Genomic DNA, 23,138 nt, shown 5'->3' with positions numbered 1-23,138 from the left:
TGAGTTGGTGGAGGGCGATGAGGGGAAAGTTGAAGGGGGGCAGAGGGCTAGGCAGGATAGAGGAGATGAGCATGGGGAGTGCATGGCTTGCTCAGAACCCAGGCTTTGATTGAGTTCAGGTTCTGAGCAACCTGATTGGCTGACATCTTCCTACGGGGCTAGTAAGGAATCAATGAAGGTTTGTAACTGATCAAGCAATGGGCAGATATTGAAATAAATGAAGGGTTTAAGGCTCACCTTCCCTGTTGCATACACTGTGGCTAAACTGGTGGATGAACTGTTGATTTGCTGCTTACAGGTTGTCCTTCTGGTGCTTTAAGGTTGTTATTTTGAAATGATGTATGTGGTGATACTTATCAGGGTAGATTCTCTTTACAACAAATGCAGCGTGTTTGTGTGAAACTCGTGCAGAATATCATACTCAACCCTTCCCACTGAATCACAAAGGCCCAGGTGGGGTTCCAACATGTGTTCCCTTGGAAACATCCTTTTTTGGCGATTAATATAAGTTTGGGCCTTCGTTCCAGAAGCGGTGATGATAATACCACTGAGAATGTGTGGTAAATACTACAGATGGTGGATTAACCCTAGTTCGAGAAGGGTCAAATACTGTTAAAATCAGCAAAAAGTATGGCATCTAAAAGGGTGGTAATGAACAGTGAGAATGAGATCAGTTCTGCGATGGTCCTTAGAAAACCCTCACTAATTAGCAGATGACGCAACACAACCTGTGTGCCACATAACAAATACAGGAAGTGTTTCGTTTCTTGCAGAGGAATCAACCCTCCTTCGGCATTACATTTCTGTGTATACTGTTATTATTTGACCACCAAATTACCTCCATACGTAAAACATTACTGCATAGAACCTTGAAAGTGCTGCTAAAAATCCTGAAAAATGTGGTTCCTCTGGGGTATTTCTGCCACTGATGGTTCTTATCGCAGGCCGTATTTGCCGTGGACTGTGATTCACAGGTATTTCATGACACTGGCGGTATAGTGGAAAGCAATATTGTGGATATTCAACCAGCAGCAGAGCAGTAGTGGATTGCAGAGCAGTATTTTACCACTGAAGAAGTATTTTTGAAATAATGTGCATTGCGTCTAGAACATCTTTTTTATCAAAACATCTTTATTCTGCAAAATAACCCCCTGCAAACAGGTGACTCATGGTACTTTAAAAAACACCAGTACATCATTAAAAATATGTATTCCCTGATGTTTTGGAAGAGTATGCAATGTTAACAAATATTTGTAAGGGCTTACAGCATAGTGGGCCTCAGGATGTGGGGTAAAGCCCACTCAAGTATGTATTATATGCTGAACAAGCCTACATGAGCGTGTGCTATGCTTCTGTCCCAGAACAGCGGTGGTCATATTTTCCAGTCATGGTGGTGATATGGGATTACCAGGCAGGCAATTGCTGGGAGTTAGAGATATAAAGATTATAACTGGCAACAATTTGAGGACCATTCTAGAGGGCACCGTTTTTTAATTGTGTCATGTTTTGAAAATGTAATCCTTTCACAATGACATATAAAAAAAGAAGAAAATCAGTATAACAATACAATCTGACAGACAGTAATTGATTAGAATTAAAATTAAGTTTGGTTGCAGTCACCAAGTAAAAACATTTCAGCCATATTAAAAACATAAGTCACCCTGTGTTGGACAAGCCCAAGACAGTCCGGTTAGCAATGTCACTCATTGCCATCATCAGACATGTGGATGGATATTTCTACAAGGAATCTGCATAGAGCGAGTATTAAGGAGACACTTTCACCCCACATTAAGCAGGTCCAATACAAACCAGCTGAACAAAAGAGGTCCCCACATACTACGCTTTTGAAATTTGAAGTTCTGGCTTTTGTAAAAAAAAAGAAAAATCCAAAACGAAATATTTGTGGCTTTCTAGACTGTTGCTTACATAATCTGCAATTGAATCGTCGACCTGTGTATTTTGGTCGTCCTGCCAATCATTCCAGGGAAGAAAATGGATTTAAACGGAAATCCACGTAGAAAGTCTGAAGTTTGTTGCATGGAAACGGATGAACATAATGAGTCAGCGTGTTTCTCTTCCTGGCAATCATAGAATACTCCTTGTTGGTTTTATAAGATCTCAGAACTTCAACTGTCTCTATCCAGTCCATAGAAAACAGTTTATTTTTTGTTTTTCCTGGTCTATTGGTCAATTCTTCTTCTGAAGATTGGATTTTATAGAAAAGATCGGTCATCTTGATCTTAAACCCAGTAAGAGATTCTGATGAGTTCACAGCTATGATCCTCCTCAGGTCAATGTAGAGAGAGTTCAGTGGGGGCCTGAGTGTTTTTGCGTAAAAGGAGGGTTATCTCCAGAGGACTCTGTAGCATAATGAAGTGAGACCCAACCATGACAGATTACAGAGTTAGGGATTAAATTGGGCAGTCAAAGGGTCTACTTTCAGATCAAACATTGGTGAGTGTTTAAGTAAGGACCTAGGTCGAGCTGTGTAATGTCCAGTCTGTACAGTAGGGTAGGTTCCACTTTCACCAGGTAGAATCTGATGAGAGGGAGCAGTGAATATTTACACACTTGACTGTAAAGTCTTTTCAGTTGTTTGCCCAGGGTCCGTGATTTCTCTCTCAAGATAATCTTCCACTCAGACATAGAGCAGCAATTGGACATAGTATAGCCCAGATATCTTTTTTTTTTAAAACTGTTTTTATTAATTTTTTGTATTCATCAACCGACAATAACACAATAACTGCAACCTTGTCCTTAAACCCCCCCCCTTTCTCATCCTCTGACCCACTTCCCATTTGGCACAGACCTTTACCCAACTACACACATGCATCAAGAGATTGCGCAGTTCGTGCAGTTTCCTACATTAGTCAAAAAAGAGAGATTAGCTCGTTTCCACATTTTGGGGCAACCATCATGGTGCTAGGGGCTCGATCCTCGTCTTGTTGCATTATGTATCAATTTCAGAAGTCGGCGGACCGATTTCACTCGCAGGTTCGAAGGATGCCGGGTTTCCCCAAGTCTCTGGTAACGAGGAGTTGGTTGATCCCTGGCCTCCTCCAGCTCCGCCATATAGTGTCTGAAACGAGCCCAGTAGTCCATGGGTCTGCCGCTCAGTGGGAGCGTTTGATCATATTGCGTCTCTCGTCTCTCGCACCTTGACATTAAGGTGATCCATTCCTGAAAACCGGGGTTTGTGTTTGCATCCCAAGTTCTTGCAAGTAGTGATCGTGCCACTATAGAAGCCATTCCCATGAGGCGCTTTTCGCTTTGGGTACCAGGTTCAATCAGGGCTAGTAACCACACCGCCGGGAGTGTGTGGGTTGAACAGATAGTATAACAGACACTGTCTGTATGATCCTATCCCATAGTGCCTGTATCGGAGAATACAACCATGCCACATGGAAGAAGCCTGCCTGTGCCTGGCCACATCGCTTACAGTTGGGAGATCTATTAGGGTAAATCTTGTTCAGACGAGATGGGGAGTAGTATACCTGATGTAAGTATTTAAAGTGTATCAGGCGGAACCTATTTTTCATGGATATATTTCTAGTTTGTGCGCATACTATGTCACACTGGGCTTCCGTTAGTGTGAATCCCATATCTTCCTCCCATTTGTTCCTATAAGTGCTCCCTGGGAGGGGGGTGCTGGAGCATACTATTTTGTATAATGTAGATACCAGTTTACCTTTATGCAGCGGCGTGGTGACATACGTCATAAATGGTGAGAGGACAGGGACCAAAGGGAAGGCAGGCCACTTGGTGCGCATCACCTCCCACAGTCGGTAGTACAAGAGCATCGTTATAGGTGTCCACTCCCCTCTCCCTTTGAGTTCGACCCAGGTGATGAATCTCCCCTCTATTATCAAGTTGCCCAGAGTGTGTATGTGAAGTTTCGTGAAATGCGTTCGGAAGATTTCTTCATATGTGAGTGGAATGCCTCTGACATGGTGAATAGCCATGCACTGAGAGTACCACTGTTCCGTGCCGGCCCTATTCATCAGCCGATCCCACATTTTAAGTGTAACTGTTAATGTCAATGTTAAAGGATATGTGACCGTGCACTATCACCACCTGAGTGAATAAAAAAGAGGGGAGGGAGGGGAGCGAGTTAGCGGGAATAGGCTGGAAAAGTGCAAGAGAGCCGTGATGTGCTGTTGGCGGCCTCAGCCCGGTGGGTCCGTTGACTGGGCTTGGGGTGCTTTTGATTCGGTAGCCGTTGTGTACTTTTGTGCAAGTCTATGTGTGTTTTGTTTTGTTGTTGCAGCGTAGTGAAGTTTGTGCGGTTTGTTGTGCTATAGAGTTGTGGTTGTGTTTGTTTAGAGTTTGAGAGGTGTATGCAGAGGGTTGAGATTGTTAGTGAATTGGTTATTGATTCATGATTGTGCGCTGGGTGGTCCTGGTTCGTTGAATCGCATGTCAATCATTGAATCACATTTCTATCTAGAAGTTGTGCAGACTAAACTTAAGAATTCCATCTGAGTGTGGCATATGTTAACATTTACAGTTCTATCTAGATGTGGCGCAGGCTAAGCTTAAGGATTCCATCTAAGTGTGGCATATGCTAACAATCATTTTCCATCTCAGTAACAGGCATATGCTAACAATCATTTTCCATCTAGATGCGATGCAGGCTAGGTTGATTCCGACCAAGTGTGGCACAAGCTAACATTCACAATTCCATCTAGATGTGGCACATGCTAAGATTAAGAATTCCCTCTGTGTGCGCACATGCTAACATGTAACTGCCAGTGGCTGTACCTCTGTTTTATCATGCTGCTCATGGGTACCGCAGAGCATCCCCTTTATGTCATCTGGGCGTATAATTGCCTTAATAACGTGTGTGGGAACTCAGTCGTGGGGTACCACCACCAAGTGACGTATTGGGTCTGCGCTACAAGGAAGTAGAGTTGGAGATCCGGGACGTCCAGCCCACCCTGTGAAAATGGGCGGCACAGCGTGTCCAAGGAGACCCGGGGGTGCCCCACTGCCCATATCAGCCTATTCATCAAGTCTCTGAGATGTGTCCAGAATCTCGCTAGTGACCATATCGGCTTGTTGCTAAAGATGTATAGGAAATTTAGGTAGAATTACCATTTTGGATAGTGAGATTCTAGCTGCCTGGGAGATAGGGAGACATATCCAAGTATTCCATATTTCCATAGCTGCCATGTAGTTTTCTTCGTATAGCTTGGAGGGGGACGTGGAAACCCAGATGCCTAAATAGCGGATCCCCCGTGGGTACCAAGCAAAGGTGTCACCTATATCATGGTATGTTACTTGTGTGGTGAGAGGTAGGATCTCCGACTTGGACCAGTTAATCTGTGAACCTGATAGTATATCGAAGTTTGCAATTTCCTCCATTATCGGGGTTAGGTTGATCTGTGGATGTTTAACTTAGATGAACATGTCATCTGCGTATAGCGATACTATAGAAGTGCACAAATGCAGTTTTATCCTTCTATAGTATAGTCCAGATATCTAATGCTGGAAACACTTTCCTGTCTCTGCTCACCCACCCGCCTGTGTATTGTCTAAGGTTTTTTTGGAGTGGTGTATATGACGATTTTAGATTTGTCCCCATTTATCATAAGGTTGTTGGCGTATTAAAAAAAAAGACTCTAGCTTTCCCTGAAGACCCATCGGTATTTGGTTAAAAAATATGAGGTTGTCAGTAAAAGCCAACCAATTCAGTCTTAGGTGACCACATTTAGCTGGGTACTGCCTGTCAGAAGACCAAAGCGTATCTATATCTGATACGTAGATGTTAAATATGGCAGGGGCCAAGACACAGCCCTGTTTAAGACACACAAATGTTTGTACTGGTCCCGATACCATGCCCTCCTTTGTTAGTCTTACTCTAAGCTTGGTACAATTATGCAAGGTGGCCAACAGTTGAATACGCTTCAGAGGCACTCCCCAGTCAGACATTTTATTTGAAAGCAGTTCTATGTTTACCCTGTCGAATACACTACTCATATCTAGAGATTATTATCTTTCTTTACAGCAACAGAGAGCCGCCATGATAATAGAATTCAATGTCGTGCCCATTTGAGACCTAAAACCCACCTGGAATCTGGAAATGATTCCAAGATGGGAAGACCATGTATTAAGGCCGCTCAAAAGAAGGTATGCCAACATTTTACTGGAAACATCCTGTAAGGCAATTGGTCTGAAGTTTGTTAGGTCCTTTAGGTCACCCTTTTTGCTGATGGGACTATAGTGGATTCGTGCCATGTGGAGGGGAGTTCATGTGTTTTAAAGATTGATTTGAAAACTGTCATCAGAGGATCTAGCGAAGCTTCAGGGTTAGACTTAATAACTGCAGGGGCACGGCAATCAGGATCCTGAGCCCTAGATGCCTTGGCTTTTGTAATAGTCCAGAGGATACCGTCTTTGCTCCAAGTATAGCCAGCATCAACAATGGTTCATGTGATCTTTGGGTTTATCTGTATGGCTTTAGCGGGAGGGGAATATTTTGCAGTAAAAAAGTCTTTCCAACTTTGCTCAGTAACAGAGGACATCATGGACGCTACCCCCACCCCGTTGGTATTGGTAAGAGACAAAAAATTGGAAGTGTTGCTAAGGGCAAGTTTGTCTAGCATATTCTGGCTGTCGTTATTAAACATCTGGATTTTTTGCGACTTGATATCGTTTTTGTGTCTCTGCAATATAAGCCTCTTGTTTTGCTCGTTAAGATTCAGTCGCAAGTTGTAAGAGTCCAAGTTTTTTCAGCATTTTCCTCTTGTACTTCTTTGCTTCAACAATAATATCATTGTATGTTTGCCTATACGTTCTTAGCGTGGTTGATCTTCTCCTATGCACAAAGGTCTTTAAACAGTGTTGTATAGTAGAGTTGAAGTTAGCAACAGTAAAGGGATTCAGTGCTATTGTGTCGCTTGGTATTTGTCTGTCCAAAGTTTCTTTTAAGACCTTCAGAAAGCCTGTATAGGTAACGTTGTGCCATTTTACAATACAACTATTCCTAGACGACATAATCATGGCCGCAGTCGGGTAGCAGGTGAACGTCTCAACTGGCAGCTTTAGGTCGTACGATAGTATTGCATGGTCACTTAGGTCAGTGCTGGTAATGATTATAGGGCTACACACAGAATTCAGGGTGTGGGAAGCGTATACATGGCCCAACCGTTAAGAAGCCCCCCCTCATTTCCAGGTGGAGATTAGCTTCACCTGAAATGCTGCCTCCGGGGCACAAAGTAAAAAAAGCCCCCAACTGCACATATGGGAGTCCCACTAGAATCAGTTGGCTAAACAACTAGAAGAGAAGTGCAGCCGCCCTGTTTTTTCGTTGATTGTATACGTGTCCAATGGCTCAGTCAGAGTTAGTCTCCTGCAATGATTATATGATGCAGATGTCCTAGGTCCAACCAATTGTTGATCACATCATTGAGTGTCAGTTGTATGTTGCAACTGGAACTGGTTCTCAGATATATATGCTTACAATTAGAAAGTCCTTAGCAAAGGTTTCAGTATGGAGACCAACTATCAGTCGATCGTCATGCTGTGTGTCAACTTCGCAGTAGGACGCTTTTTTGTTCAGATCTATTGCCATTGCTAGTCCTCTGAATGGACGTCACAATGGACCCTTGAGCGCAGTTTTTGTAAAGGTTTTGTAGTCATCCATGTTGAAATGGTTTGTCGCCATAGGGCATCCTCACAATTCTGGCGGTAACCCTTAAAAGTGGCAGTTACGAAATTAGTGCCGCCAACATTGCTCCGCCGAATCACGTACCAGCGCAAATACCGCAGGCTGTAAATGTATCCGGTGCTATTACAGCCGGCGGTACTTGCACCAGCAACTCCAAGTGCAATCACAGCCACATCACAAGTCCATGTGCGGCAGTATTAGCACTGAAAACAGGCGCTAATAGTGCTGAAAACATGGCACAATTACCTACAGCCTCTAGGTTAATGGACGCAGGCGTCTGAAATGAAGCCACAGGTGCTCCCAATGCACACCAGAGGGATACACAAGACACACCCTACTCCAAACACTGTTCCCAACACCATGCTGCCATTATACACTTTGAGCTGGGACAGGCAGCTGCTCATGCTGCTCCTGGAAGTTGAGATGCAGGACAACCAGGCCAGGGCACAGGGAGCATGAGGTAGAGGAGGAGGAGGAGGAGGAGGAGGAGGAAGAGGAGGAGCGGGAGGATGTGAGGAAGAAAAAGAGGACAAGCAAGGTGTGCACTCATCCACAGGGTCAGGCCCTCACTATGGACCCTCAATGACACCTAGTTGGTGACCCAGTACCGCCTCAACAGGGAGACCATTACTGAGCTGCTCAGTACAATACAGTATGACATGGGGAGCAGGAATAACATCTGTAAAGCTGTGCCCCCCCACTGCTTAAGATTGTGTCAGTATTACAATTCCTGGGTACTGGCACCTAACAGCACTACAAGGCCATGATGCACGGCATGGCACAGCTCACATTCTGTGCAGTTCTTGCTCAGGTGCTGGATGCCCCCCTGTGGCATGTGCAACACCAAATTGCACTGCCCACCACCCCAGCCCAGGTAAATGCCATGAAGGCACAGTTCTATGCCGTTGCCCAATTGCCTTACGTGATTGCAGCCCTGGACTGCACCTATGTTGCGTTGGTCACACTCACGAAGCAGTGTACCGAAATCGCAAGCACTACCACTCTCTCAATATGCAGATAACCTGCGACCCCCAACCTCATCATCACCCACTGCTGTATCGCTACCCAGGTTCCATTCACAAATCCATGGACCTACGGAACAGCACACTGCTAGTATACATGGAGAGTTACAGAGGACAATGGACGTGGATAGTGGGTGAGTAAATATGCCTGCACGTATGCACTGTGAAGCACGTGACCAAATTGGGGGGTGGGATGTGAATAATGACACAAAGCATGGCATGAGAAGTCAATGCAAAAGCAGTACCCTGCCAGCTCCACAGAGTACATACCAGGGAGCATGCACATGTTGGACACATCTGGATGTTGGACAAACACATACAGAAGCAATTCCAACTACACACATGACTACAGATACCACAATGCCTCATTCATGATCCAAAATAATTACAAAGTGCCACATTGCAGCACACAACAAAAGCCCTGCCGCAGCCCTGCCAGTGCCACAGCCATGTACCCATGTACCCATGTACAGCCACCCCACAATGCTGACCCACTGGCCCCAGAGGTGTAGGTAAGGCTAATAGGCAACCCAACATGCCACGTGCACGAGAGCAATGCACATCCACAAGACAGCCACCAGGAACACATGTCACAGACAGACACAGCACAAAACTGTTGCAACATAACAGGGAGCATGTGAAGCCAAAACAATGTATGATACCATTGACACATGTAAGGAACTCATGGTGGCAACAGAAAAGACAGACACAAGTGATCACAGTTCAAGGGTGTTTATTAAACTGTACAGGTAGGTTTGAAAAATGCCTAATCTAAACCTAAATCTAAGATGGGAGCACGCTCGACCATCAAACAATAAGGCAGTCCAAGTGGTGTCTTGTCAAAATAAAAGGGCCTATACTAAAAAACCTATTGCCAAACCTTACGCTAAATACAACAAGAAGTGTGGGTTAATGTTCTTAAGAAGGAAGGAAGTGTTCACAAAGAGTAAGTCAGGATGCGGTCGCCAGGGTCTCCCTTCCCCACATTTTAAGCACAGGATTAGGCAAGATTCTAGAGCACAGCACACGCTTGAGCTTTCCCAGCACGAGCCGACAGCTCTGCTCTCAGCAATCAGGGCCTTCGGTGGTTAAGTCTATTTTCTACAAAAAGCCTCTTGCCGCTGTGGGCCTGATGTATTCAAAATAATAAACAACGGTTCTTTTCTGTTTGTATGTTGGGTGATGCTTTTCACCCTTGGTTCACCCTTTTCCGGGCGCAGATCCCTAGAAAGTTCCTTAATGATACCAGGACCTCCGATAGCTATGTTTTCTTGCTTTTGAGAGCCTGATAGATTCAAAGTTTCAGAACAAAGGTTCAACAAAAGTTCTAGAACTCTTCAATGGTTTTATTTGGGTGATAGTTCTTCACCCCTGGGTTCCCCTCTTCCGGGCTCAGAACCCTCTCGAATATCAGCTTATCTGTGTCGGGTTCACTCTGGCATGGCATGCATTTAAAGGCTTTCCCTCTTGTACTTTACTTTGCTGCATTCACGGGTCGGTGGGTGTTGGATTCTCACCCTTGGATCTCCCTCTTCTGGGTTCAGATCCAACTCGACTGTTTGCCTCCCTCGATTGGGTTCACTATGGCTTTCAATGCAATTTTCTTGGTAATATTTGTGAATCTTAATGGAGGTAATTACAACCTTGATGCTAAGTGCACCAACTTTACCACCATGGTGTAAACTACGTTTACACCATGGTGGATGGCGGATTTACCGCCCCATTCCAAGGTGAGGGGGGCGGTAATTCCCCATTTCCCATTTTCCCTTCCCCATTCCCATTTTTACCCCATAGGGCATAATGGGAGTGGGGAAGGCGCTAATTACGCCGCCGTAAATTACGGCGGCGTAATTAGCACCATGGCGGGTTAGCGCCATGGACTTTACCGCCTGCCAAAAGCAGGCGTTAAAGTGGGAATCCGGCGTTAAGGGTTAACGCCGTCGTTAACCCTTAATGCCGGGGTTGTAATGAGGGCCAATGTCTTTTTATGAACTTCATTGTGGACATCTCTCAGCTGGGTTCACTCTTGTCAAAAGATTGTACATGAGGATTTTAGACTTCACCCCCTCTTTATCGGCATTGCTCCCTCAGGTTCACTCTTGCAAATCTTGTCAATCGCTTTTGCCATTCAATTTTTACAATGCGAGATTCACTTCCCTTAGCTTCACAATCATCTGTCGGCCAAAGACTTTGCACTGTACAGAGGATTTTACAAGATCCCTGTATGACCACTTTGACCCTTTTCCTTGAATTTCCCAAGGCCTCCTCGTACTGGTAGTCTTAACAATTGGGTAATCGCCCAGAATTTTCCTGAGCGAGTACCCACGTGGTGCCTGACTCCTCTGTTGCAGGTTTCCCCCCTTTTAGCATCAATAGCTCTTTATGCTTTCACAGTTCAGTTCGCTGTTTGCTACTTTTTATTCAACACAGTTCAGTTTCTTATTGAATCTCCCCTCGACTCATCAGCTGTGATGAATCCCTTGGCTTTCTTTCTCTTTGGAGTCAAGGTTGGTACCACGGAGACAAGCGTCTCTCCCTGGCTTGGTTATCAGCAGAGGACGATCTTGTGTACCATTGACATCTGCTGCAACACAAAGTGGCTATTGTTCGCAGTCTTACGATTCCTTCTGAAGAGGTTTCATGGGCTTTGGTCAGAAAGGGCAAGGTTGCTTCTCTGCTTGCCACTCTCTCGCTATGTGCCGTCTTTCTCTTCCTCTTGAACTGCTGTGCTGAGTTAGCTCTCGCGTTTTGCGGTCTGCCTTGCTCGTATTGCACTCTTGTGTTTCACCTTTTATCACTGTGGGGAAGGGAAAGGGCCGTCAGGTGTGTGAGGTTCTGGTCAATTGCCTGACTTTGCCTGACCCTGGTGTTGGTACATGTCAGCTAAATGGCTCGAGTGTTAGTCCGTTGTCCTTCGTAATATGCAAAAGTGTTTGGGTCGGAAAAGGGGGGGGTAAAGTGTTTGCGCATCCTACATGGTAGTTTGGGGAAAAGGTGTCATAAAAAGGGGAACATTGCATCTCACCCATTGGTGTCCCACTTCCACTCCCTGAGGGCCCCCCACCCAAGTGATCCTCCCTCACTGGTCCACCCCTAGGAAGGGATCCAATAGCAATGGCCGTGTCCTGGCCACCTGGATGACAGACCCCTGGGGACTAGTTAGGGAGACACCTTCAGGTTTCACACACACAGCATGCACAAACATTGTACAGGCACATGCCATGGGATTAAGCCCCATATGCATGGACATGATGGGCCTCATTACGACCTAGGCGGTAAGTTACCGCCTGGGTCGTACCTTTACCACCATGGCGTAAACTATGTTTACGTCATGGTGGTTGGCGGACTTACCGCCCCATTCCGAGGTTGGCGGGGCGGTAAGTCCCCATTAACCCATTTACCCTTCCCCAGTCCCATTTTTGCACCATAGGGCATAATGGGAGTGGGGAAGGCGTTAATTACGCCACCGTAAATTACGATGGCGTAATTAACAACAAGGTCCCTTAGCGCCATGGATTTTAACACCTGCTAAAAGCAGGTGTTAAATCCTCCATGGCGCTAAGGGACCTCAGAATCAGGCGGTAAGGGTCGGCGCTGTTTACGCCGCCGTAAACCCCTTACTGCCTGGGTCCTAATGAGGCCCGATGTCTATTGCCCTGATGTAAGTCCGTCCCCACACCATTCACAGTGACGAATGTCTGTATCGCTTCCCATGCAGGTGACTCTGGATAACTGCAGCTGGCTTGGCTGATGACTCCCGTGAGTGATCCACCAATGCCACAGCGACATAGCCTACAACCATGCACACAGCAGGAACTGTGTCCGCATTGAGCGCACCTTTGGACTCCAGCCTAGATCGTACAGGTGGAGCCCTTATGTACGGTCCAGAGAAAGTAGGAAGAATACTGCTTATGTGAGCCATGCTACACAACACCTGCATATGGAGGAATGATGATGAAGTGCCTGAGGCAGGGGTCACTGCAGGTGACGTGATGGGGTTGGAGACTGACTTGCCAGGCACTGGAGTCATTTACCTGGCACAAGTCATGCCCACTGTGTGACAAACTACACAATGACACAATCAGGAATGTCCACACATTAATCAAGTTAAACAGTTTTAATGATATGAGGTGCCCCAACTATCTCCCCTCCCTCCTCCCACCACCAACTCCCCAGCACACTTTCCTCCCTCCCTCCTCCCACCACCAACTACCCAGCATGGACAATCAGGGCAATAAGTGTATCGATGTTGTTTACAACCGTGGCCTCTCCCCTGCTGCCATCCCCTGGTGATCTTGGGTGCAGATGGCACTGGGACTGACGCCTCAGTGTGCTCTGCTGAGACTCCTCTGTTGGAGTCATAGAACTGGAAGGGATGGTACCTGCCCCCTGGATCTGCTGGTGTGTCAACTCCTAGACATCTTCGGTCATCTCCCTGACCCTCTGGGCGTATAGTGTCAGGGCCACCGTACTGGCAGTTGCCTCGGCCCGGTTCTTCACGATGGCCCACAAAATCCCACGTGTGGCCCCTTGTATACTGTCACATATGGCCTGCAGGTGTTCAGAGTATGTGTGCCCTATTGCTTCCATCTCCCTCTGTCTCCGCTCAATTTCATCCAACATCTGCCGCTTGTTGGTATGTGTGCCGTATGGGAGGGGTGTTCTGTGCAGTTGCACTGGGCTGTTGTCAGGGGAGCCATATGAAGGAGTGCCAATGTCCGGCTCAGGTGTTTGAGCACACCAATGGTGGCAAGGGGTTTCTGAGGACTGAGCACGCTGGCGGTGGTGAGGACTTTCAGGTGTTATTGAATGCTGACAGTGCTGAGGGCTTTCAGGTGTTGGTGTACGCTGGCAGTGGCGAGTGTGCCCAGGGGTTTGTGGCCCTTCTGTATGTGTTGACACCGGGATGGTGTACCCCTGTGTTTCCTCAGTCGCCCTGCCTGGGGCTATGGTCTCTGTGTGATATCCAGCTGTGGGAGTGGGTGTAGTGGCCCTTGCAGACAGTCTAGTGGGCTGTGGAGTGGACGTTGGCCTGGCCCTGCTGGGTTTCGGGTCTCATGGTGTGAAATCCGCCTTGTCATAACGTGTCTGTGCCTTTGTGTGGTGGTGGTGGTGATGGCAGACCTTGAGAGCCTGGATGCCCCACTCCCACATGGGCTTTGTCCCTCGGATGCCTCTGGAGATGTGTGAGTGCCTGTAGGGGACATAGGAAATGTCATCAGGTATGGTTCCCCCACATGTGTTGGCATGCAAGACACATTCACTATGGTACAGAGTGGGACACAACACATTTGGTTAGATGGGCATGGTTGGTCTGTGTAGATTGCGTGTGGACCCAGCATGATGGGGATGGTTGCAGCAATGAGTGTGTGACACATAGCCAGTTGGTATTTGGAATGTGTGTGGGGAGGGTAGGGTGTCCATGCTGGGGCAGCTGATGTTTGGGATGCATGCTTGTGTTCCTTCATGCCCCCACATCTCCGACCCAGGTGGCACTCAGCTTGTGGGGGTGGGGGTGGTGGCTTTCTACAAGGCACTCGCATGGCTAAATGGGGCACTGCTGTGCAGCCAGAAGGGTTGTGCTGTGGTGTACAGTGATTGGCTAGCGGAGCCCATGTCGTCGCTGTAGGGGGACATGTACTTCCCTGTGGCTTGTCAGCATGGGGCAGGACAATTGAGCCCACAACATGCTGGTGTGACTGCTGCACAGGGTTGTGGTGGCTCACACACCACTATCCCACTGGCCCAGGGAGCACCAGCAGGGATGTGGTGTGCATGGCACTTTGCTAGGTCACTTGTCACCCCTTCGCACTGCTGCAACACACATGGGTGCACTGCCACATGGCTGCTGTGGAGGGTGGCTGATGTGCCACCCCCTCACTCCACCCGGTTGGCAGGCTTAGCTTCTGGGTCTGCTGACATGTGCCTCTGTTCACTGCGGCATCTTATGCTAGACGGTCATTTGTGCATGCACTTGTGCACAAGGGGTTGACTTGCCTCCTGTCTGTTGGCACCCACTTCCACACATCCAACTCCCGCTATTCCCTCCATATCCAGCACCATGCTGCACTTTGCTTCCAAGTGGTGAGAACCAATGGCTCTACAGTTTATCCTCCAGCCACCAGTGACTTCTTGCAGTGTTGGGACAGCAGTCCACCAACCTGACCCTGAGGTCGTCCCAGCATTTACGACAGTCCTCCCAGTCACGGGGTACGCTGGCCATAGCTATCACTTTCTGGCTGATGGAATGCCAGATGGCTGTCCTGCGTTGTACAGATGTTTCACATTGCCTGGTGCCATATAGCTCATCACTGTGAGCAACAACCTCATAGGTCAGTACCACAATCTCCCCCTCACCAAACTTAGGTTTTCTAAGTCATTTGCGGCAAACCCAACACTCTCTGTTAGATTGTTCATTGACTTAATGGCAATGCAGCAGAGATCTATGAGTATCATGCAGATGTGGAGGTTAACATTCTTTTGAGACTGGTGCTTAAAGTGCCATGATGCGGCTGTCAATAACTGCTGCCAAAAACAGTCCTACGAATAACATGCATGAAAATAATGTATACATAGAACAGTTCAGTGTCGATCACCAGCATTCATTTGTCGCTGCGTCAACAAACTCAACGATTACCTAAATACATCTATACACCTCGATGCTATTATGACATCTTATCATCCAGAAGAGTGTAATAAAGTGTATTGGATATAGTAAAGCTGAGACTCGAGACACAGACCTGCTGTGGAGTCATGGTGTTTGATCAGGCAGCTTTATTTACATAGTTACAATTGTACATCATCCAGTTTCTCTTGAAGGTATTTACAGTAGACAGGAGACAAGACATAACTGTAGAGCAGGAAAACCCACCGGCCATCCTTCTCACTCCAGCTCAGCCCCCAACTGACACTCGCAGAACATTCACTCACAGATACACCCAACATTCTCCTGAGCTGCATTCATGCATCAACATTCTAACATCAAGCACTCCAGGCCAGTGACATAAGACAAGACTACATTATACCAAAGTTCCATTTTGCGCCCTTGGAAGCAGGCACTGAGGCTCAGAAAGAAGGCAGATCTGTGCTATGGAAACCCTCATACACACATTGTAGCATACACTGTACCTTTGCAAGGAGCCGCGTCACAATCAGGCCTATGTCTTCCCTCCACTCCGGGATGTTGGGGTTGTAGACATCCAGATGTTTAGTGAACTTTAATGGAAGAACCTGGAATTGATCTGGTGATATGAAAGTAGAACAAAAACATTTTGTTTGAATAGGGAAAACATGAAAATATTAAGCCAATGCTGTAGGGCAATTGTTTTAAATCAGTTTTGTAATAGACTGCGAGTGCAAGCCTTAACACTGTGGCTGTGTGCATGGGAACACTATTTCTCTTTTCTGAACACTGTATCCTCCTACTGTGACATCATGGCAGGGTATTATGCTATTCATAATCAGCTGCCAACAGGTCAGGGCAGGGCAATGTGGGCGTTTCTGTTCTGGGTGAGGGGAAACCTGGTTCCTTATGTTTTATAGAGTTCCTTCCTGCCTCATATGTTAATCCCTCAGTGATGGTCCAGAGGTGGAAAAGTGCTGCACAGTGGTCATATACAGAGAGGGGTACCCTGCAGCTACAGTGAGCAATGCAGCCCAGAGTTCCAGTCAGATCCCAGATAACCTGAGCTTCTCTTTTGCTGGCTCCACAAGCCACTTGGAATCCCTCATTGGAACATCTCCTTGTAGTTGGTAGCTCCCCAACTATAATTCTATATGTCTCATATCATCGATGTGCTAACAATATTGTATCTAGTATATTTAAGAAATATATATTTATTTAGTCTATTAAATGATTTAATTGAGCCGTGTATCTGGCAAGTTCAGGTCAAATGTTTCAGTGAATAGGAAAATCAAGTTAAATATCACTATTCCTTGGACACTGCATAGTCACATTTCTACTTTAAGACTATTCTGCATTAAAAGGATCATTTTTACATGCACATCTGCACGTTCACATGCACATTATCCGTGCTCATCTTCAAATGAAGGCACCATGAGAGGCCCCCATTGTCCTCGTTTCCTAGCCAGTAATGGCATTGGGCCAGCTGCAAAGTGATTCACGAAATCTGAGAGTGACCTGACCTCTGGTGCACAGCCAGTGGCACTAAAGAACTGTTAACTGGAAATGCTTCTGAAACGTCCACAAAGAATCCCAATAGTACGGCTATGCCAATGCTTGTTTGCACATATCTTGAATTGCGACCAAGTTGCCTGCTAATTTCCTTTCATAAAAACAGAGCATGTGATTGTAAGTAAAGGGCTGTCAGGCAGATCCAATTAGCTCCTATCCCGTGTGGCACACAGACGTTCCAAGATTGCAAATCTGCCTGCGCCGTCTCGGGCCCAAGGCTCTTTTCATTAATGCACCGTGTATTCTCTGGCCGTGTTCCTGGTTACTTTTCAGGAGTTTATGTTCAACATACAAGATTGAGCTAGTACGTTAACTGTCATATATTTTAGCAGTGTTTTTTTCTGGTATTATCATAATTGACCTAAAAACATTTGACCTAAAACATTTGATCAAATTATTTTGACCTTGATTTCGGTCAAATTTAATTAAATATTTACATGGGGGTGGGTAAGGGTATAGATTAGGTGGAGGGGAAGTGGGGGGGTGGGGTTGTGGGTGGTCCCTCCCCTGCGTTTTAGACCAAAAGAGGTCAAATAAATTCGACCAAATGTGATCAAATGTTTTTAGGTCAAATAGACCCAAACCGTTTTTCTTAGTGGGTATGTTCTTAATGCCCCTCATAATGGTGGGACAAAAACATCTGGGTAAATATTTGTTAAAGAAATCTGTTGCATAATAGCAATGTGCAGCATAACATAGGCCGACAGAGCAGGTCACGCGCTGTCCGGTTGTACTTCCAGCTACACCGCCATTTATTGAAGTGTTTACTTTCAACCGTAAGGCCACCTAGTAAACCAGGCTTTCACTTAATGGTGAAAGGGTTTGATTGTCTCACGGTTATCCTACACCTTTTATGTTTATGGCTTCCTCACCAATGCACCATCCTTTCCTCGTTGTTTTATTATGCATTGCAAGTAGTTAACTGCTGCAGGGACCACGTGTCTGTCTGCTGTATCTCATAGGTAACCGCCATCTTGGATCTGAACTGCATGCTGCAGCTGTGTTTCCCTGTACACCAACGGCAGCAGTATGCATTCTTTTATTTTTATTTTACTATTTTATTCATTGTATCATCATATAAACATATATAAAAATATAATTCAGTGAAAACATCCTAACTTTAAGACTCACAAGACATTTTGAATGAACGATAATTCTAACCCTCCCCCCTTAAATCCTACTATAAATCCAACTGTTAAAAGAGAGTGAGAAAAAAAAGAACCTATTATTTTATTATTGTGAAGGACAAACAAACACTGGTAATTCAACCAAAAGACCATGATCTAGGAAGGTAGGTTAACTAAGAAGCCTCTGCCCCTGATAGGTGCTCTCAGAGTTTGTTCAGGTTCCCAAACTATATACATGGATTCAATGCTTTATTTCTAGTGATTACTTTTGATGTACATGCAATAGCCTATACCATCATAAATAGTCGTCTCGAATGCATTGCTACTAGGTGTTTTAATGAAAACTGAACTGAAATAAATGTTGATATTAGATCTTGGTTTAAGACCAGTTCAGTGCTCAATAGAGCTACAAATGTCAAAATATACCCTGATATGGCATATCTTCCTCAGTATCATCTTGAGTCTAACTGTTCTTGCTTGCCTACAAACCAGCTGCCCTGAAGTGAGAGCGGTTACCATTCTTTCTAAGAGCCACATTACGAGCAGGGTGGAAACAGCAATACATGTGAAATGCCTCCTATTGTTTTAAAAGCTCCCTCTACTCATGAGCTGAGACTGCATTATATAGTTACAGAGATTTTGTAGATGAAAAGTACCGCCCTTGTTAAATGCGTAACTTTACATATATTCAATGAAAAAACTTTGTTAAGGGGACGTTATGGTTAAGTTGCACTAATAAAAACCTATGAAATTCAATGAAAACACTTTGTTAAAGAGACGTTATGGTTAAGTTGCACTAAATACACCTATGAAATTCAGTAAAAATCATTGTTAAAAGGACGTTATGGTTACAAGTAAAATTGAAAAAACCCTGAAAATCGCCAGTTATGGTAAGCTAAGCAACTATAACTCGCGCCACCACCGTGCACTGCTAAGACAAACACCCAGGGCATCAAAGATGACATCAAAAATATCACTGATGACATCACATGTCTAGCCCCTTCTTTTTTGTTCACTGCCATATCTAGGCCAGGTGGGTTTATTTACTGACAGTCAGAAACTTAACTTTCAAAAGGTATTACATTTATAGATATTGCTATTCTCACATGTTCTTACACTATTTTCCTTAGAATTTAATCGCATCTTATGATGTACATATATAGGGGAAGAAGCAGGCCTGAAACACAGCAATCATTTTTGTACGTGAATACAATCATGTAGATTATACACAGTTGCTAATGATAAAAGAAAATCGGGAAAGAAAATCCTTTTACAAGACAGCCAACATGGAAAGAGAAGGCGGGGCTCGGTACACAGCCCCTCTTTCCTTGCCATGGCAGCCTGCAAAATCCTATGAACATATTACTGCAAGCACTTTTTTTCCCTTTCAAACCTATCCTACCTTCGAATAACTTTACCACATAGCCGGTCCCAGGTAGACATAGCCACTTTAACACCATTTCTCGTCCCTAGCGGTCATGTCCAGTAGCCAGATTGTCTGCGTCATGACCTTATGCCATGACCCAGACAATCTGGCTACTGCCCACAGCCACAAGCTATACCTCAGTCACCAAAAGTATATGACTATTTTTTGTACCTACATTATTACACTTGTAAAAAAATAAAACACGGGCACATTTGCAAAACCATGCTTTAATGTCCTTGCCAATGCTCCTCACGAGTTTGCCCGAAATCCGCCCATGTTTTATTTTTTTAAAGTGTCAAAATGTATGTACTTACAATAGGCATATAACTTAGCCCCAATTGACAAAATCCATTCAGTCTTTACACAAACATTGTAGGTTGGGTCTATAATCTTTCTCAAAATGTTTGTCCACATTCGTCAAATAGCAACAAATCTATAAGCCATCTAAAAATGTTAAGACCCCCCCTCTAATTTTGCCCCCTCTTGAGAAAATCCCACCAAACTTTAGAAAACCATTTATATCTAGATCCAAAATCGTTTTGCCAAATGTTGTGCAGATTTGTCAAATTACACCACATCTATATGCCTTTACAAAATTTTGGGACACCCCCTCTAATTTTGCCCCCTCTTGACAGAATCCCACAAAACCTTTCAAAACCATTCAGGATTAGTTCTAGAATAAAATTGCAAAATGACATGCAGTTTCATTGGATGGCGCAAAAGTTATAAGCCATCCAAAAACTGCTTTTCCCCAACCCTGTAATGCAGAAATAGGTACAGATGTCCTAGGACATCTGAAGTGTCCGCGAACACCACAGCACTGCCCCAGTACATCTGGAGTGTTCGCGGACTTTCGGGGGGGGTGAAACAACCCGTTTTTTGGCTTTTTATGGCCATATCCAATCCAATCCTCATCCCCCACCACATCCCTAGAGATTGTTTGTTGAGTTTGACATGTGAAATGCTGCTTTAAAAAAAATGTTTTTACTGCACTGTCCGCGGACCCCAGAAAAGTCTGCGAATCGACGATGGTGGACGCTTCAGGAAAACCAAGGCATTTCACATTTTCCCACCGTCTATCAGTGGCTGCGTCCCGATGTCCGCCAACCACGCAAAAGTCTGCAAATTTTCTGGCCAATCGGAAGCCAGTCCGCGGACAGTACAGCCAATCAGAGGCCAGTCCGCAGACCGAACAGGGAAGTGAGTCCGTGGAGCGGACATAGATATCACTAATTATTTTGCCTCACGTTTTGGTCATTTAAAAAGATACTACTGGACGGATTTACACCAAATTAACAAAAGCACGCTTTTGGGACCAAGCCACCGCTCCTGCCGCAAATTTGGTGAAAAAACATCCAGCGGTTTGGGTTGTAGGCATGAGCAAAGTTTGTTCCCATTTTGGGACCCCCCCTCCTGGACCAAATCTCACCAAACTTTGCAAAAGAATTCAGAGTACTTTTTTTGCAAAGTTTGGTGAGGATTCATCTAGAGGGAGCAAAGTTATGGGATTAGCAATTTAACCATAATATATATCATGCAATCAAAACCAGCAATTGGGGGTTGGGGGAATGTCATCTTTTAAAAATATAAATCCATTAAAATACCTCATGCTTTTAACAATACTGCAATACTGGGGATCAGGCGCTGCATCTCCAGGGTTCCTATATGTTCTCCTACAGACCATGTTTTATTAACGAACATACTTTGTCAACTTTGGATTTTTTTCCTATATTTGTTGTATAATTGTTGGATACAATACCAAATTATTAATAGTATTTTGTTTGTATATTCTACTACCAGCTAATCCTGCTGCAAAATGTCATTCTTATATCAAATCTGGGGTATAGGTACTGTCTTGTATTCTCTAAATTGTGAAAGTTGGAAGCATGTGGCAGGTGACAATTCTGGCAGATTCATGGGCCAATCCCAATATTGGCCATAGATGGTGGACGTTGTTTTGCACCTTTGCCTGTGACACAGGACCATAAGTAGATTGAGGTCCAATAACTGCCCTTATTCACTGGTTCTGCAGTCAATAATGCAACCTTACCTTCTTCAGGCGCCCTCTACTGTGGCTCTGGCACATACATGAATGAGGTAACTAGTAAACACTTTCTTTCACTGGCTCCATGGTTAACATTTACACATGTGCATTACCAGCATGGATGCGAGCCTAAATATAACAAATCAGGCATTGTTTTCGATTTCTGAACAATAACGACTATTTTTCACAGTTAATACATTTATCAATCTATTTATGCATTGAAAAGTCCCTATTGTTTTACGCCTCTTGATTGTACCATCTTTTTGCAATGTGTCACAGAGTTTGCACAACCTTTGGCTTGCAGCACAATATGTTGCCAGTGTTAATAACATCACTATAGTCCTCAATAGTACAACACAAGGGTGCACAGACATCTGAGCCATAGTTTTATGATACACTTTGATGTAGTATAGACAAATAATAATGTATGTTCATGTGATCATGATGAGAATACGTTATTTTGTTTATGTTTTTATTGTGTTTAATGTTTCCTTTATACTTTAGCACGTCTGCTGATATAAGCAATCAGAGGTCCTTAAGCGTGGCATGACCTCTGGGGTTAACAACAGAATGCAAAGAAATACTTCTCACCAAAGACGTGAACAATCTTGGAGTCTTGAAGCATGGAATTCCCGCAGGAAGCTTGAACTGTCACTCGGACCTCCCCAGCTTCTGAAAACTTTGTCACTAGGAAACGATCCAATGAGAGAAATGGCTACAAGAAACACAGAGAGCGGAAAATGAACATTGGTTTAGTGGGTAAAAAGTGAACGTTCTCTAAATATTTGGGCCCAGATGATTAAATATATTACACTTAGGACACGAACAGCTAAGGATTAAACCGCCAAACTGTCCGACGAAACCAGGTGCAATCCTCCAAAACCAATAGTGGTATGGTGGGAACCGTGGTTGCCATGGTATTCACGGTTAACACAATGGGTGCCCCATTACTGGTCTTTCCTGTTTAGCACGACTTTCTTAATCAACAAATGTCAATTTCACATTTGATGTAATACTGTAGAACGTTTTAATCACATACTCACAATCAAATGGTAAAGCATTGGTTTCAATTTTGTAAAAAGTTGTGAAGCAAATGCACACTGGGTAAATCCATGTGCCCACTTGTGGAACATGCTGCTGGCACAACCGGTAATGGTGACACACACAGAACCGTTATATTCTCTGTAGTTTTGAATAAAGTAAATCTTGATTAGAGGAGTAAATCTAACATGTTTCAGAGCAGGAAAGCCAGGTGAGCAGCCCTACAATCTTCACATATGTCATTAAAGAAGTGTCCGTGCCAAGTGTCTCATACGTGTGCCTCGCTCTCTCGCATGGCTCACTTTCCTTCTCACGGCAACACTAGGTGTCCCTGGATGGCATTCCTGTTATTGTAGCCAGGTGACTGAAAACGATGCAAACCTAGTGTGGAGTCCGTGAGCAGAAGCAGTGTGCTATGTTAGGCCATCTCAATTAAACAGTGCAGCTTCTTGCAAACGATAACTGTAGGGAGAATGGAGAACTGTGATTGTGAAAGGGATATAGGAGCAGTAACCTAGCAACACAAAGACAGGATGTACTGTGCCTGTGGAAGGTCCATCTGTCCATCTAGTCAACCAAACTGGGCAATCCAGGAAGGAAAATCACCAGGGACAG

The 23,138-nt window shown here is 44.9% G+C and overlaps 1 protein-coding gene across 3 annotated transcripts in view; it reads right to left on the bottom strand.

Annotated features, from left to right (window-relative positions):
• Positions 1 to 23,138, bottom strand: part of SORCS2 (sortilin related VPS10 domain containing receptor 2) — a 2,879,055-nt gene that overhangs the window by 78,950 nt on the left and 2,776,967 nt on the right. For all 3 annotated transcript variants that reach the window (XM_069632008.1, XM_069632006.1, XM_069632007.1), the window contains exons 21-22: positions 22,074 to 22,197; positions 15,820 to 15,932 (exon numbers count right to left, since the gene is read on the bottom strand). In XM_069632008.1, coding sequence (XP_069488109.1) covers positions 15,820 to 15,932; positions 22,074 to 22,197 — 237 coding nt within the window. The remainder of the gene's footprint in view (positions 1 to 15,819; positions 15,933 to 22,073; positions 22,198 to 23,138) is intronic.

Source organism: Ambystoma mexicanum, chromosome 6q, assembly GCF_040938575.1.
Source record: "Ambystoma mexicanum isolate Mex_15411 chromosome 6q, UKY_AmexF1_1, whole genome shotgun sequence".
Taxonomy (NCBI): Eukaryota; Metazoa; Chordata; class Amphibia; order Caudata; family Ambystomatidae; genus Ambystoma; species Ambystoma mexicanum.
Note: the sequence above shows the minus strand (reverse complement) of the source record. Positions and strands in the feature narration are given on the sequence as shown.